Genomic DNA, 16,570 nt, shown 5'->3' on the forward strand with positions numbered 1-16,570 from the left:
GAAAATTTCCTTGCACATAGCTACAGAGGGCACAATTGATCTTCCCTCATAGATGTTTACATATGTAGAATACTGACATCAGTAGCATTTCCTTTAAGCAGTACCAAACATATTTTCACGCACCATTCATGACATGGTTAAAGAGGATTTTGGACAATTATAAATTTATGCTCAAGGACATTCATGTGACTCAAATTCATCAATGTTTACTGTTTATTACGTACGCGGTGTAGACTGAAGATAACACTGAATGGATTTTTTTCGTTTGTATGAGCAACAATTTTATATCTAAGAACTATACTATCAATGGTTATTCAAGATGGCAGAGTAAAGAAGAAAATTTAAAGAATTTGATGAACGACCGCGTGGCAGTTCATCAGGAAAGTGGAAATAAGTTATTTTGACAGAAAATCGAAGGGAGAAAAGTGAAAAAAAAATGAACGGCCCGAATACCATGTATCGAATGCGACCTATTATAAAATTAAGAGAAGAACTTGTGCTTCCTAAATGTATGTACAGAATGAAAAACATTCAGCAAGCGTATGTGAACAATCGTGTGGACCGCCAGTTATCTCATGAAATCGAGCCATCAAGTATTTCGGAACAGGTTAAGAAGCTTTTGAAGGTTTATTGACTTTAAATAACTTTATATTGTTATGTTTTATTCCAGTTTTAGAATTGTGTTAACATTTTCGTACAATTGACGTCTCGGAGTGTGAATTTTTTTTTTCTCTACTAAATATCGGTTATTCAGCACGAGTTTCTTCATGCTTTCCCGGTTTTGTTTAGTGCTGCGTTTAACCAAATTTTATTTTAAAGTGCACAGTAAGCCTAAATGTAATGTCTTATGCTAGCCTGGCATAATTTCATGCAATTAGTACTGTATACGTAGAAATTACTTACAGATTCCAAATTCATGTTCGTGTAATTTCTTTGGCTCTTCCATGCCAAGTTAACAGCCAACTAATCAAGATCAAATATGTCCGCCCAATATTTTATAATAAGGTCATTGATATTTGTGTTTCATAGATATTTGTGTTACATTGAACCTCTGTTGTCAAATCACCAGTTGAGGTAAAGTCTGACAGTAAATTTTTTGAGTTCTGAATATATACTAAAATATGTCATACAAATACTGACTTCTAACCTGCTAAAGAGAAAAACTGTGAATTTTATTCTTAAAAGCCATGTGCATGCTGTTGACTTCCTTTGTAAATTTAATATTTTTATAACATTTCAGTTAATTTGAGAGATGGGTATTAAAGTTACATATTTAAACTATTGCTTCTTAATATTATTGATATAAACTAGGTTTAATTTATTTTAGTGCCCATTACCTGAGATGGCTGCACTGGAAAATCGACAAGAAGCAATCCTGGCACAATTAGCTGATTTGAAAAATCAAATTACAGTTCTTAGAGCACAGTTAAAGCAGCCACATATATGTACTGTCAGAGAAGAAGCTGATATTTCAACCAATAAAACATGCAATATCTTACAGGTATGTTCTCACTTCTGTAGAACAAATAGGTGTTTTATATATGTGTGTGTTACAGTATTTCCATATGTGATTTCTGTTTTCAGAATGGAGTGATTCATGATATTGTAATAAATGCCAGCCCAAGGTATCCACCATATTCAATTGCAGCTCTACGAAGATTATGGAGTGATGGGCTGAAGCTGGGAGTTCGTTGCCATATTCATTCGAGCATACTAGAGTTACCAAAAAACCTCGACAAATTCTTGTGTTTGGTATCTAATTCTGATCAAGAGAGATCATCACTATTAAATATAACTCTAGTCTGGAAGGATGGTAATTAAATATTATGATTGTATAGGGTTCAGGTTCTTTTACATGATTTAGTTATATACAATTCTTAATTCCTTTTTTTAATATATTATTTACAGATGTGATATTTGAGATTTCCATGACAGTGAATATGAAAATTACTGTCTTGTGGAACATGACACCATGTAGTCTGGTACAAAGGTTTTTTTCATAATGTCAGTACCTTTCTACCACAGTTCACAGCACTGTATTTCAGAAGACTTCAGTCTTCATGTTTATAGTGCACTCTCTTGCTTACAGTTGGAGCTGACACACAGCTAGTGGTATCTCCCATGAAACATATCACCATGAAAGGTGAGGTAAACATTCTTCGATATTTAAGCCGTCTTGGCCCACCAAAATTTAACTACGAACTAGATAACGATCCTGCAACATCAGCTAGATTGGATGGCGTGTTGGACGCTTGCTACAGCCTGGCACGATGTAGGACAGTTAAGGAACAGCAATCATTAATTCGTACCCTGAATAGTTACTTAGGAAAGTCCCAATTTATGGCCGGAGGGGAAAGTATTTCAGTTGCAGATGTAGCAGTGTGGTCAGTTCTCAGACAGATAGACATACAACCACAGCGAGACCTGAGCAGCAACATGAACAAGTGGCTGCATGACTGCTCACAGTTGCTTGGAATTGGTAAGGATTTTCAAAGGCAAAATGTTTGAAAATTACTGTTCTCTGGCATTGCCATGTATTTATTTAGACCTGTATATTTATGAAGACTGATACTAGAAAATTAATGAAGGTTTGTAATTTTCTCCTCATCCAGATCTGTAACCTCGTGACAGGTGGTGTGACAACAGCCAAAGGAAAGCATTACATATGATGTGTAGACGTCTTCCACTCTACATTGTACAATACTGTAAAAAAATGGGATATTACCAGCAGAAAAGCAAAGAAAAAAATACAGTTGTTGTAAAATTATTTCATTGTTTCATACCCTTTCCTGTAGTAAATATATTTGTCTTTAATTCTACTGCATGATGATGTTGCTCCAGTTTTGGAATGATGGGCTCAAAATGGCCCACATCACCATTTTGGAGTGGAAGGGTTAGCCAAGAAGGGTGCATCTTTCTTCTTTCCCTGTATATCTTCTTTTTTATGCAGTTTACCCTTCTTATCATCACCATTTTGGAGTGGAAGGGTTAGCCAAGCAGGGTGCATCTTTCTTCTTTCCCTGTATATCAACTTCTTTTTTATGCAATTTACTCTTCTATCCTTAAGCTATCTCGTCCGCTCTCTAAAAACATAAAAATTAGAATATACAAAATTATAATTTTGGCTGTAGTTTTGTATGAGCATGAAATTTGGTCTCTAGTAATAAGGAAGGAACATAGACTGAGGGTGTTTGGGAACAGAGTGCCGAGGTGAATATTTGGACCAAAGAGAGGTTAAGTGATGGGAGGTTTGAGAAAACTGCATAATGAGGAGCTTCATAACTTGTACTCTTTTTCCAAGTATAATTAGAGTGATAAAAGTCAAGGAGGACGCGATGGGCAGGGCGCATAACAGAATGGGGAGAAGAGTAATGCATATAGGATATTGGTGGGTAAGCCAGATGGAAAAGAGGCCACTGGGTAGACCAAGGCATAGGTGGATGGACAGTATTAAAATAGAGATAAGATGGATTGGATTGAACTGGCTCAGGATATTGACCAGTGGGGGGCTCTTGAGAACACGGTAATTACCTTCAGGTTCCATAAAATTCTTTTTAAGTTCTTGAGTAGCTGCACAATTGGTGGCTTCTCAAGAAGGGCTCAGCTCCAGGAGTGATCCTGAAGGTGGAGGTAGCAGGTTTATTTGAAACATTGGCTACATAACCATCTTTATTTCATCACACAAGACAGAATCAACATTGCCACCACCAAACTAGTTACTATAGGATTCTGATGATGGTGTAAAACCCAATATATCACCATCAAACTGTTGTGAAAGCTGAGTGGAAAAAAAAAGCCTTTTTCCCATTTCTATTTATGTGAGAGATTAATACATTACTGGGTGTGAGCAAGAACATAAATTTACCATTATCCTAATTCCACTGAGCTGAGTCCTTGAGAAACTAATATTTTCTTACCTATGCCAAAAATTACCAGTGTTCAGTGGAACCTGAAGGTTCATCTCCATATTCACAAGATCCTGTCCTGAGCCAGATGAATCCAGTCCACACACTCCCATCCTGTTTCTTCAAAGGTCTAAGTCTTCATAAAATTGTCCTCAGTTTTTCCCACAACTTTTTGTGCCCTGCCCATCTCATCCATCTCAAGTTTATCATTTTATAATTATGATGAGAGTACAAATTAGGCAGCGAGTCATGCATTTGTCAAGCATCCTGTTACATCCTATCTTTTAAGCCCAGATATTCTCCCTAGTGTATTCCTTGAGCCTCACATATTCAAATTCAGTTCGTCATCATGTATTGTCATTAGTTTGTTCAGAGCTTACAGACCAAAAATGAGACACAGGAAAATTGTCTAAGGAAATTGCTCATCTTGCAAGAAGGGTTAATAGTAGTATGTTATTTACTAGACATTACAGAAGAGGATAATTAACATCATCAGGAGCTTGGTACGTTGTACTTTTCATGGAATACCATTAAGATGGACAAGAAATATAACTGGAGAAAATATGACATATACACATATTTTGCAAGAAAAATTGAAAGAAAGAGACCATTTAGGAAATTATGTATAGGTGGGAACATAGGATTGAAAGATCCGAAATTCAGCATTGAATAGTTTTGGTAAATGCAGTAATGGTCTGGCATTCTGAAAGTAGCAAGAAACCTTCAGTTTCAACAACAGGCACTGTCAGGGACAAGACTAAAGTGAGGGAAAAATGTGGAACAATGGATGAGGATCTTCATTCTGCAGCTAAATTCTTTACTGTTTCAGTTTCTTGCAAGCTCCTTCTCCTTGATGTTTTCCAGTACCAGACTAAAACATCTTTTTATGGATCATCCCACAGGTCTCTTTTCTTTAAATTGTAATTCTAATGTCCTTCTGACTGTCCATGTTCCATACATTCCTTCAACATGGCCAGACCATCATCTCTTCACAGATAGGCCCTTTGGCCTGTTCCCATTCAGAATTAATTCTGAAATTATTAATCTTATATACAGTTGGTAGGACCCCTTGAACAGGGCATCTGCCTGTCAGAAGGATACCTACATAGGACAAAATAAACACACAGACACCCATGTCTCAAGTGGGATTTGAACCCACAATCCCGGTGTTTGAACCTCAGATTGCGCAGTCAACTGTGATTGATCATGGCCACACCAAAATTAATTTGGTAAAATATGTAATATAAAATCAGAATGAAATTATTTTGTACAGCCAACAAAGCTCCAAGTTTCCACTTATTTTTCATTTTAAGTGATTATTACTCAGTTTTATCATATCAAGGCCCACGGCAGTGTTCATATTATGGAAGAACTGAACAGGATGGTGTAGAGGTAACACACTCATTCCCAAAGATGTTGAGCTTGAATCATCACAGGTGGGAAATCAAAACACCAGAGATATGAAATGTCCCCCCCCCAAACAGAAAAGTGTGAAAAATGAACAGCAATGGCCCTCTGTCTACAAGGCTACATTGTGTCACAATCCAGAAGGATCTGAGGTTCTCACAGCAATGGTTATGAAGAAAACTACTTTCTTGGATATAACACCATGTAGTTTGTTAGAAGTCAATTGACGTTTTGGAGGAATATATCACCTCCATCTTCATGGTCAAACTGAGTAAGGTACTAGCACGAAAGCAGGTGGCAAGCTGAGCTTGTGTAAGATGGAGGTGATATGTTCCTCCAAAACACTGGTTGACTTTCAATGACTACACAGTATTGTATCTGATAAGATAGTACTGTTCGCAGTCTTACTCACTGAAACCTCCAATTTACTGAATGCCATGTATGAAGATTGCAGTCTTCAGGGTTGTTACACTGTAGTGTGGTTGCCTGCTACCAATATTCCTGCAAAATGGTTAACAGTTTACCAGACTACATGGTGTTACATCCCGGAAGTTACCACAGTGAGACTCAAATCATACATACAACCATCTTTCCTTGTGAACACCTCGTCACAAATCCTGCTTGCAAACTTTACAGCAGATCAAGAATCTTGCCAATCTGAAGCTGCTCATGTGTCTTCTGCAAGCATAATGATGTTGCTTGGCATCTTTACACCCTAATACAATGGCAGCTGAACCCAGGTAAGTTGCGTGATTGAAATTATTTTCTGGGATATGATGCAATGTAGTATGGTAGACACAAATATTTCTAAGGAGTGTGCTGTTTTCAGCTTCAGGACCACTCCTGATGGGAGAGAGAGAGAGAGAGAGCACATTCCTCCAAAATTCACATATTTCTCTACCAATTTACATGGCTCACACTCAGGAAGAACACAATCTTCACATTCCCTGCCATGAGAACATCGAACTTCCCCAGTCATGGAAAGCTTTCACAACTTGAATGAAAAAAATTTCTTGCACATCAAACTTGAATGATCACACTATCTAGGGAAAGGCAGAATACAACTGGTAAACCACACAATGGGTAAATATAATATTACTGGGGATGTTGAAACAAACATTAACATACATCAGCAATTCCTTTTATTCTTTTAATTTTAGAAAATAATTACTGTAACTGCATTGCACAATGTTTATAATACTTTAAAGTATAAATAATGATTACTTTAAATGGCAGTGGTTTTAAAAAAGTACAAATTACACAATATAAAACCATTCCATAGAATGTCTCGCTGCTTGTTACAGTAAATGGTGATACACTGCAGAATATATACATTTACATAAACATGAGTATACAGCTGAAGCAAAATTAAATACACTCAATTGCCGAACATGGCTTCAGCCAATTTCACAAGAATTTGCCTTGCACTAAGCATGGCCCAAGCCATTCTCCTGAACTACTTGAAACAGTTACTAATTTAGCTCATGAGATATCATATGGTTGCAACCGTTTCTTCGTGGCTCCTTTATGAAGCATTCTTACATCAATCTGCATTAAATTTTCTTATGGTAAAAAAGTTAAATTGTCCCTGTGCTTAACTAATTAAGCACTATGCCATGAAGTGCATGAGGAAGCGACTGTATTGATCCACATATTCTTGACCTTGGCAGTAGCTGGAGGTGAGTGGTCAGCTTCACACACCAGCTGCTTTACCCCTGGGATAGGAGCCCTGGTGGGCCCCAGTCAGTTTGGACAATGTGGAGAAGAGAAAATTCTTAATCCTGCCAGGACTCAAATTTTAGCTGACAAAAGAACATGTATACCCCATTAAAATTATTCTTCCAGAATGGCTAGCTGGGGCATTTAAATGGTACTTCACATACCTGGCAGTTAATATAATACTTGACAACCTATATTTTGTAATTCTGTAAATTTGTAAATTCTGCTTCATACAAATCCAAGATCTCATAGTACTGTGAAGATGGGGGCATAAGCTTTTCTGAAACTTGGTATACAACTATAGGACTACACGGTGTCACATCCCACAGGATGATAATATAAACACTCACTACCATGAAAACCTCAGATACCCATAAGAAAGGTTGCTGCTGTGGCTGGACCAATATGGAGTTCAGTTGCTATGTGTGTGCTTATGCAAGGGTACAAATTCCGCATGTATCTAAGGCAAACTGTGTGTAAAACATCTCTGAGGTTACATCATCATCAGATACTGACAAAGATTGTTATATGATTAGAAAGTTACAAGATTTTATTTTCAGTATACAACAGGAACATAAATCACCACATCAGAGGTCTTCTTGAATAAACAGGGCTTTTCTTCTGTAAGATTGCCTAATCAAGGTACAACATACCCTCTGAGATGTTTTAAACAAAGTATGACCATCATAATAATAATAATTATAAAGTCTCTCGAGACTTCTGAGCAACATTAGGAATGGAAAGTTACCTGTTTACTCTGTGATGCTATTTGGTTACCTATGAAGACAAACTCAGTACAACAAAAAAAGATATCAGTATCAATTCAAACGTTCAAATATGCAACATTCGTTGCAACATAAATTCGAGTAAAGTTTACTTCACTTGCAAAAGTAGTTAATGCAGTCTCTTTTGTGCACTGTCATTTAAAATTATGAATTATTCTAAATTAGAATTTGATCAGGCTTCCTTTTTATCTCTCCCTTACTTATTCTACTTAAATAATAGTCTGAAATATGGAATGATATATACACTGTCAAGTCTTTGTGGCTTTGAAATTGAAAAAACAGTCTATAAAATAGTCTGTCTGAAGTCCTCTTCACAGTGACATACACTTCAGACATATTCACCACCAGCTTTCAAACATCTTGCTATATACAGTCAGTTTAAAATAATGTTCTAGCTCACATTCAACATTATCTCCACACAATGAACATTTTTTGTGCAATGTTCCTGGTATGTAAAATAACTATATAGTGTAAGTCGTCTGTTGTTAACAGAACACTGAGAAGTCTCCAGTGATAGTCTGGCATTCAGAGGACACAATTCTTAATATTTAACTCGGCTAGTACATGAAGTAAAGTGAGAGACCACTTTCACCCTACACCCCAATTATGTAGCGCTTAACCTGCAATGGAATTCTATCTACAGTAACAGAGACACACTGCACAAAAATCATAAAAGTTACTCCTGTGCACGATTAAGCACCAGTCCATGAGGACATGGGGATGAGGAGGTATGGTTCCATGCATTCTTCACATTGGCACTAGATGGAGGTGAGTGGTCTGCCTCATGGCCTGGCCCCTTTACCCCCAGGGAAACAGCCCCTGGTACATATTGGATAGGTGGCTAGGTGAGCCCAAGAACTAATATGGTCATGGTGACAAAGAGAAGACTCTCTGCTTCTGCCAGGAAATGAAGCTCAGTTCCCTGGCCATCCAACCCATAGCCTGGTCACTATACAGGCTGTAGCTATCCTGGTCCTTAAAACAGTATGGATATCTTGAGAGCACACTTTATCTACTAAGTATCACAGACTGGCGAGCAACAGTAGAACATAAATATGGCGTATATCTACTTTGGCTCATATTTTGACCCCCACTCACTTTGTTCTAAGTATATACTACTTAGTTTCAGTGACTACAGAAGAATAATGCAGAATTGTCCAGTCACCTCTGAAGCAGAATTCAATAGAGGATGTAACTCGAGACAGCTACACATTCTTTATCACACTTATATCAACTCTCGCATTCAATGTCACTACTTGCCATCTCAGTCTTAAATTATTATAGCCAAACAGAGATCATTGAATTGGTGAAACTGGTGATCACAGCACCATCATACAAACGATGAGAAGCCCGGCAGAGGGGCGCGTGATCTTGCCATATTATTCATGATGATCTGTCCTCCGTTGAGGCTCATCACAGCACTGCCCTCTGGCTCAGAATCTGTGTAACTTGAATAATTGCGTACGGGCTTCTGGCGTTTCCATGATTGCCGTAATGAATCATTCACATTGGCATAATGATTTACAAACGAATGAGGATCTGAACGCTCACTTTCATTTTCACTTTCTGAGCCCTGAAAAACAAGGAACAAGACTATATACAACACCATCTGCTGAAACATAAGGGAAATTAAAAGAGAAAAGTAAAAAATAAGATGTTTCAGATGTTAAAATTAATTTGAAATTTCAACTCAATGACTTGGAAATAAATTGCATAAATATAAAATTAATAAAAGCCAATATAATATAAAAAATATAATTTTATATTGCACAACTGAGATATCATTATTTCATATACCAGAAATATATTTTTCCAAAAAATGCCATTTCTACAAATGAAAAATTTCCAAGATTCAACCCATTCGCATCCTCTTCTACCCTCATGCCTATCAGCTACGAATTATTTTTTGTGAAAAAAAAAAGAGTAAAAAGAAATACACTATGGTGTGGTAATCTAACACACCTGTCACCTATCTATATAGTGTACTTACTTGAGAGTCTGTCGAGCTGATCTCTGATGGCTTCTCGGTGACACTGCTATCATCAGGATTCTCGTCATAACCTTTCAGACTCTCCTCATCACTGTGGTATGTGACAGAAGCTGGTGAGGGGCGTGGGGGAGATTTGCCAAGCATAGGAGGACCTGGGGGCTGGTGATGACTCAAAGACTTGCGTCCCAGAGTGCTTCGCTTTCCCAGTGTTCCACAGCCCCCTGCACTCATAACTGGGGCTCCTGCACGATGGGAACGGTACAATTCGATCGCCAATTCCTGTCTGTCATCAAGATCCATTGCCATTGATTCCTCTAATGTCTTCTGGGCCTCTTCTGTGATACAAACAAACACATTAAATGTTCAAGTTAGGTACATCCTGTGCCTTCAGTTTAGACATCCAATAAAAATAATACAAATGCATGTGTTGATAAACAGATGCCCATAAAACATGCAAATAAATGAATGGCATTACAAATTTCACAGTAAATAAATTACTGTAATGATTCTCTCTATTATGCAGTGATAATAATATAATATTTGCTCAAAGCAAGAATTATGGAGCCAGAGAAACAGCTGTTGCTAGTGAATGGATCTAAAACAACATTCGTTTCTAGGCAATGGCTAGGCAAACAAATTAAACGGTGTTTTCTACTTGGTCTGTCTAAAAAGAGGTTATAAAGAAGACAGCTGGGGCAACTGAGTCAGTTCTGTATGGGAGCCTGTGAACAAAAGAGGCAGTTGGAAGGGAGCCACCATTCAGAGAGGATCTGAACCCGGAAGCAGAGTAATAGCCATTGTTAGAAGCTGTTACCAGGCAACTACTAGTGAAAACACTACGGGCTGGAAAAGACTTAGTATGTGATTTGTAAAGTGTGCAAATTAGAGCCAGCACTATAATTAAGTGTAGTTACGGGTCATGTGTCAAAAGTGGTCAATAAATCCTATATCCAATCCAAAACCCCTGTCAAGAGTCACACATACTACACAACAACATTACACACCAATATCAACAATTTTTCTCCCCTTTAGCTTCTTAAACACCATGAGAAGATTATAATTGCTTGGGGTACTTGCAATGAAACTGCAACAAATGACATCAAGCAAGATATACTGATAAGATCTAAAAGTTTGTGAGATGGTAAATTGTTACAATTAATATGTTGTTGGACATTATCCATCGTCTTGTCTATTCTTAAAAACCGTCCTGTTTCTTTTAAAAACACGTTTTGGGGACTGGATCCTGTCCCCTTCTTCAGGTAAAACTTAGTCAGTTGGGTCCAATAGACAGAGCTAGCCCCTATCTCTGCACAACTATGCCAGTTTCAGAAGGGGGTCATAATCCAAGCAACACATAAAACATCTGTGAGAGATAAGAAATAATGAAGCTATCACATACGAGGCCTTGCACCAGAAAAGTATCTTGAATGAAATCATGCCTGGAGAGAAGCAATATTCCTTGTGGTACCAACACATGAAACAAATTGTTACCCACTCCAACTACACTTGACGGCGCTGCATTCTCTTGACTTCTGCTGTGATGACAGGGGTCCAGATGGGAGAGATATCCACACTGGGTTGACTGATCGGATGGTCCAGCAGAGACATGTTGGCTGATTCCTTGTATTTCCTGTATGTAGTGTTGGGTTCGATCTGCAAGACCTTCGCTTCATTCCAACAAATTTTGCAGTCTTCCTCGTATGCATGTTGGGCTAATTTAGATTTTTCCAGCAAACCCTGTGTCATGTTACATTTGTGCTCCTTAATGCATAGTTCTAGGGGTCTGTTAGTTTCACCAATGTAACATCTGCCTCAGTCGCAAGGGGTGCTATACACACACTGCTTCGTTTTCTGGGCATCTCTAATGGGTCCAGTTTTCATCAATGTCCCCCGGGGTGTATGTTTCGTTTTGAAGATTGTTCTGAGCTGAAAACGGTTCCCGATGCATCTGAATTTCTTGGTGAGACCCTTGACATACAGAATGACTACAGTGCCCTGGTATGTTCTGTCTGAAGAGGGACGATTTCTTGTCGATGGCTTCATTACAGAGTCCACAAATTCTTTAGGATATTCACTGAGCATCAGGTCATGTCTTATGTTTCTGATTTCATTGCTAAAATCCTTCTGGTTTTGACATATGACCTTCACTCTGTTGATCAAACTATGAACAACTCCCCTTTTTACGCGATGTGGGTGGTGGGACTTGAAGAGAAGTAAACGACCAGTATGAGCAGGCTTTCAGTACTTTGGTGGTCAGTTTTGGAACCCGTTTCATAACCAAAGCATCCAAGAATAGAAGTGTATTATTAACTTCAAATTCCATAGTGAATTTGATGGTAGGCCTGATGTTGTTAATACGTTGAAGAAATTCCTGTAGCTTTTTCAGTCCATGTGGCCATATCACAAATGTGTCTTTGACATATCTTAGCCATTTAGTGGGTTTGGATTCAGCTGTGTCCAATGCTATTTCTTCAAAATGCTGGATGAAAATATTACTGACCACCGGAGATAATGAGTTTCCAATTGCCATACCTTCCTTTTGCTGGTAGAACATATCTTCACACTGGAAGGATGTGGTTTTTAAGCAGATGTCCAGTAGTTCCATCACGTCTTCTACTTGTAAAGGTGAGCGCTCTGTGAAGGAAGGATCTGTTCCGAGTCTATTTCTTATGATTTGTAAGAACTCTTCCACTGGTACATTGGTGAACAAACTAACAATGTCAAAACTTAGAAGGCAGTCTTCTTTTTGCAGGTTGATATCCTGTATTGATTTTATAAAATGTTCAGAGTTCTTTATGAAGGAACCTGTGTTTCCAGACAGAGGGCTGAGGATCTTATGGATGAATTCAGCTAATGCATAGCAAGGAGTCATTCCGTATGTCAAGGGTATCGCCGAGAAATTCAGATGCATCAGGAACTGTTTTCAGCTCAGAACAATCTTCAAAACGAAACATACGCTCCAGGGGACATTAATGAAAACTGGACCCATTAGAGATGCCCACAAAACGAAGCAGTGTGTGTATAGCATCCCTTGCAACTGCGGCAGATATTACATCGGTGAAACTAGCAGACCCCTAGAAGTACACATTAAGGAGCACAAATATAACATGACACAGGGTTTGCTGGAAAAATCTAAATTAGCTCAACATGCATACAAGGAAGACCACAAAATTCGTTGGAATGAAGTGAAGGTTTTGCAGATCAAACCCAACAACACATACAGGAAATATAAGGAATCAGCCCCCATGTCTCTGCTGGTACCACAAAGAGTATTGCTTCTCTCCGGACATGATTTCATTCAAGATACTTTTCTGGTGCAATGCCTCACATGTGATCGCTTCATTATTTCTTCTCACATATGTTTTATGTTGTGCTTGGAATATGACCCCCTTCTGAAACTGGCATAGTTGAGCGGAGATAGGGGCTAGCTCTGTCTATTGGACCCAATTGAGTAAGTTTTCCCTGAACACGGGGACAGAATCCAGTCCCTGAAACGTTGTGTTTTTAAAAGAAACAGGAAGGTTCTTTAAGGATAGACATGATGATGGATAATGTCCAACAACATATTAATTGTAAGATATACTGATGTTTAGAATAAAGAACAGACTATCACATGATCTACATCTTGCTGTTCGAAAGTCTGTGGGGGTTTTCTACATAATGGAATTTACACTTAAGCACTAGCACACCCACTAGTGGGTACTTTGGTGACAGAGTTTAGCAGACAAAGGGTTAAGGAAAAATATGGAGTTCTAGAAAACTGAATGTGCTGAATTTCAGCGTGAGCTTGAAAATTTTGTATTGCTCACCATTTTCAAGGGAAAAATCAAACTTTACAAGCTGTAAGATAACTAACTGATATGATGTGTCAGCTTTTTGACCAGTCAGTACACAGCACAACCATCTCCTGACCAACAGCTGAATGTCATTTAGCATTATATAAATGTCACTAAATTCTAGTCTAAACATATGGCAGGAACCAAAACAGCTCTACTAGAGATCTTGAAGAACACAATGACTTTTCTTCCGCAAGGTTGCCTGCTCAAGGTGTGACATATACTCTGAAAGTTTTTAAACAGAATATAATATATACAAGCATCAAGAGGCTTCATACTGGGAAGGATAATGATGAAAATTCTTAGAATAAACAGAGATTATTTCATTAAACAGTGTCATCAGGGTTGTCTCTGAAAATTAAATGGTATGTTCTCTGTAAAATTTGAACTGAATTTCTAAATACTGCTAGATGAACTATTAAGAGTTAATATATGGTCTTCATTTGTAGGGTTTGACCTTCTCACAACGGTGGTTTAGAAGAGCACTATCTTTTGGGATATAACGTCATGCAGTTTGTTGAAAGTCAACCAATGTTTCAGAGTAATATTATATTTAAGCATCCTGTTGCACTCTACATGATAAATGATACAAACTCCATCCCAAGTGCAAACAATATATATTATATGTCTTTGATCTTGCTCTCTTCTACACTACATGTTTCGGCCTCTAACGGCCATCATCAGGTGTATACTCTTACGTTGCTGCCACACTGAACCCAGTCTAAAATTTAACATTTAAAAAACACATTGTTATTTTCTTCATTATTATCAACGTCTACCTCGTTGATATCTGTCTGGTATGTAGATTACTTTGCACACGTAGTAAAGACAAGCAGCGGCACACACACAGGAAGACTACACAGAATAACACCTGTACAGTTTGGAAACAAGAACTAGCCGCTGCAGCACTTTAGACATAGGGCGAGTAACCCTAACAATTTTAAATTTTAAATTTAAAATTTAGAGAAAATTTTAAAGGATTTTAAAATTATAACTAAAGATTTTATAGTGCTACTACAGGAAAATCAAAATTGACATGTGCAAAATAATCTACATACCAGACAGATATCAACAAGGTAGATGTTGATAATAATGAAGAAAATAATAATGTGTTTTTTAAATGTTAAATTTTAGACTAGGTTCAGTGTGGCAGCAACGTAAGAGTATACACCTGATGATGGCCGTTAGAGGCCGAAACATGTAGTGTAGAAGAGAGCAAGATGAAAGACATATAATACATATTGTTTGCACTTGGGACGGAGTTTGTATCATTTATCGTTTCAGAGTAACATAACATCTCCATCTTCAGGTTCAAAGAATAAGCTGTGCAAGATACCAGTGTGAGAGCAGTTGACAAGCAGGGCCTGTTTATTATTTGAACCTGAAAATGTAGGGAATATGTTCCCTCAAAACATTTGTAGACTTTCAACAGACTGCACAGTGTTATATCCCAGAAGATAGAACTCTTCATGATCTTGATTTGCATGGTATTCAATTCTTAAATGTAGGAAGAATAACAGTAACTCACGTTTATATTTATAACTCTTGCTTTTAACGCAAAGGACAGCAATAATCATAATTATTATGATTACTGATGTAGATGCCAATGCTACCATGAACCAAGTCTGGCGATAAAATGGCTTCTGCTGGAGATATCCATATTCCAGGTACAGTTTTGATGGTGTAAGAACCTAGATAAATTAAAGATTATTACTGGCCAAGAACAAGCAACAATGGTAATAGTACAGAAACAATGAAAAGTAGGATTCCTATCTATCTTTCTTCGTGTCACTAAGAGCTAAATACAATATATGAACAAATAACTGTTTCCAACAGACTATAGATTCCACTCATGTTAATAATTTAACACTTGAAGGATGCAGTCATCAATCAATTACATTCAACATAACTTCTGCACCAAATGGGATGGCATACCAGTGCCTGGTTCGATCCTCTTCTGGGGCACTATCTATTCTGAAAAGGGATTTTCATGGTTTTCCACGTTTTCTCCAAACGAACTGAAGGATAGTACCTTGATTAAGTCACAAGTGCTTCATCCCAAATCACTTCCAAATGATCATTCACTAATAATTTTTCTCATGGGTTGAGACTGAGTCCACTTGGTGCTACAGCCACTGATTGGCCTATTGTACCAGTCCCAGGTGATAGATGATGATGACTGTGGAGTAATGGTGGAATGTGAATTGGCAGGGGAAACCAAAGTACTCAGAAAACCTACCCCAGTGCCACTTTGTCCATCACAAATTCCAAATGACCTGACCCAGGTTCGAACCTGGGCCACTACAGTGGGAAGCCGGCAACTATTCGTCTGAGCTATGGCATAACCCTTTCACTTATAATCCTACCATTTCATGTGGTACATAGTCTAGATACTGACAGAGACATTAAATCAACCATAAAAATTAATACAGCTGCTAATAATATCAACAACAACAACAACAACAACAATAATAATAATAATAATAATAATAATAATAATAATAATAATAATAATAATTCAATTCAATTCAATTCAATTCATGATTATTTACGTGCAATAACTTAACAGCCCAGCGGCCAATTACAAAGTTAGCACGAGTATATAAGGTACAAAATAATTAAAACAAAATACAAATACGACAAATAAATCTGTGAACATAGATCTAAAGAAGACTGAAATATATACATACATTTATGAAATATTACGAATGTTGCTAATACTGTTAGTAACTAAATACTAAGATAAGACACCAGTGAGTGATAGCATAAAATTAATAAAATTAATAACCAGTCAATAAATTAAAACCAATTACATAAGAATAATTAAAGCTAGCCGAGGTAACACATATTTGTAGTGAATGAAAACACTAATCAAGTAACACCGTAAAAGGTTTGGTACATGCTTGTAAAATATGATTCAGAGAAACC

The 16,570-nt window shown here is 37.5% G+C and overlaps 3 protein-coding genes across 5 annotated transcripts in view; 1 reads left to right on the forward strand and 2 right to left on the reverse strand.

The window, feature by feature from the left end:
• LOC111861871 (nucleosome-remodeling factor subunit NURF301) overlaps positions 1-979 on the reverse strand; it is a 92,253-nt gene extending 91,274 nt beyond the window's left edge. Inside the window, exon 1 of the mRNA XM_033750482.1 lies at positions 904-979. The gene's annotated coding sequence lies outside the window, so the exon portion shown is untranslated. The remainder of the gene's footprint in view (positions 1-903) is intronic.
• Positions 129-2,735, forward strand: LOC111861872 (probable aminoacyl tRNA synthase complex-interacting multifunctional protein 2). 3 transcript variants are annotated; one of them, XM_023846809.2, is made up of 5 exons: positions 129-625; positions 1,328-1,501; positions 1,585-1,813; positions 2,090-2,479; positions 2,613-2,735. In XM_023846809.2, the coding sequence occupies exons 1-5, from the start codon at positions 437-439 to the stop codon at positions 2,618-2,620; spliced, it is 990 nt and encodes a 329-aa protein (XP_023702577.1). In that variant the 5' UTR covers positions 129-436; the 3' UTR covers positions 2,621-2,735. The 3 variants fall into 3 exon arrangements, with proteins under 3 accessions (XP_023702577.1, XP_023702578.1, XP_023702579.1); XM_023846810.2 differs by having other exon boundaries at positions 129-607; XM_023846811.2 differs by lacking the exon at positions 129-625 and adding an exon at positions 983-1,074.
• Positions 2,736-6,437: 3,702 nt separating this feature from the next.
• The window catches only part of LOC111861864 (protein sidekick), a gene marked incomplete in the record, with an annotated part of 210,972 nt that continues 200,839 nt past the window's right edge, over positions 6,438-16,570 (reverse strand). The window contains 3 exon segments of the mRNA XM_033750483.1: positions 6,438-9,389; positions 9,807-10,141; positions 15,171-15,333. Of these exon segments, the coding sequence (XP_033606374.1) occupies positions 9,147-9,389; positions 9,807-10,141; positions 15,171-15,333 (741 nt within the window).

The sequence above is a fragment of the Cryptotermes secundus genome, unplaced genomic scaffold (genome assembly GCF_002891405.2).
Source record: "Cryptotermes secundus unplaced genomic scaffold, Csec_1.0 scaffold1258, whole genome shotgun sequence".
Lineage (NCBI taxonomy): Eukaryota > Metazoa > Arthropoda > Insecta > Blattodea > Kalotermitidae > Cryptotermes > Cryptotermes secundus.

Coding starts and splice junctions, on each gene's coding strand:
- LOC111861872 (XM_023846809.2), top strand. CDS start 437: ATGAACGGCCCGAATACCATGTATCGAATGCGACCTATTATAAAATTA. Junction 1,502..1,584: donor AAACATGCAATATCTTACAG/GTATGTTCTCAC, acceptor TTCTGTTTTCAG/AATGGAGTGATTCATGATAT. Junction 1,814..2,089: donor AACTCTAGTCTGGAAGGATG/GTAATTAAATAT, acceptor TCTTGCTTACAG/TTGGAGCTGACACACAGCTA.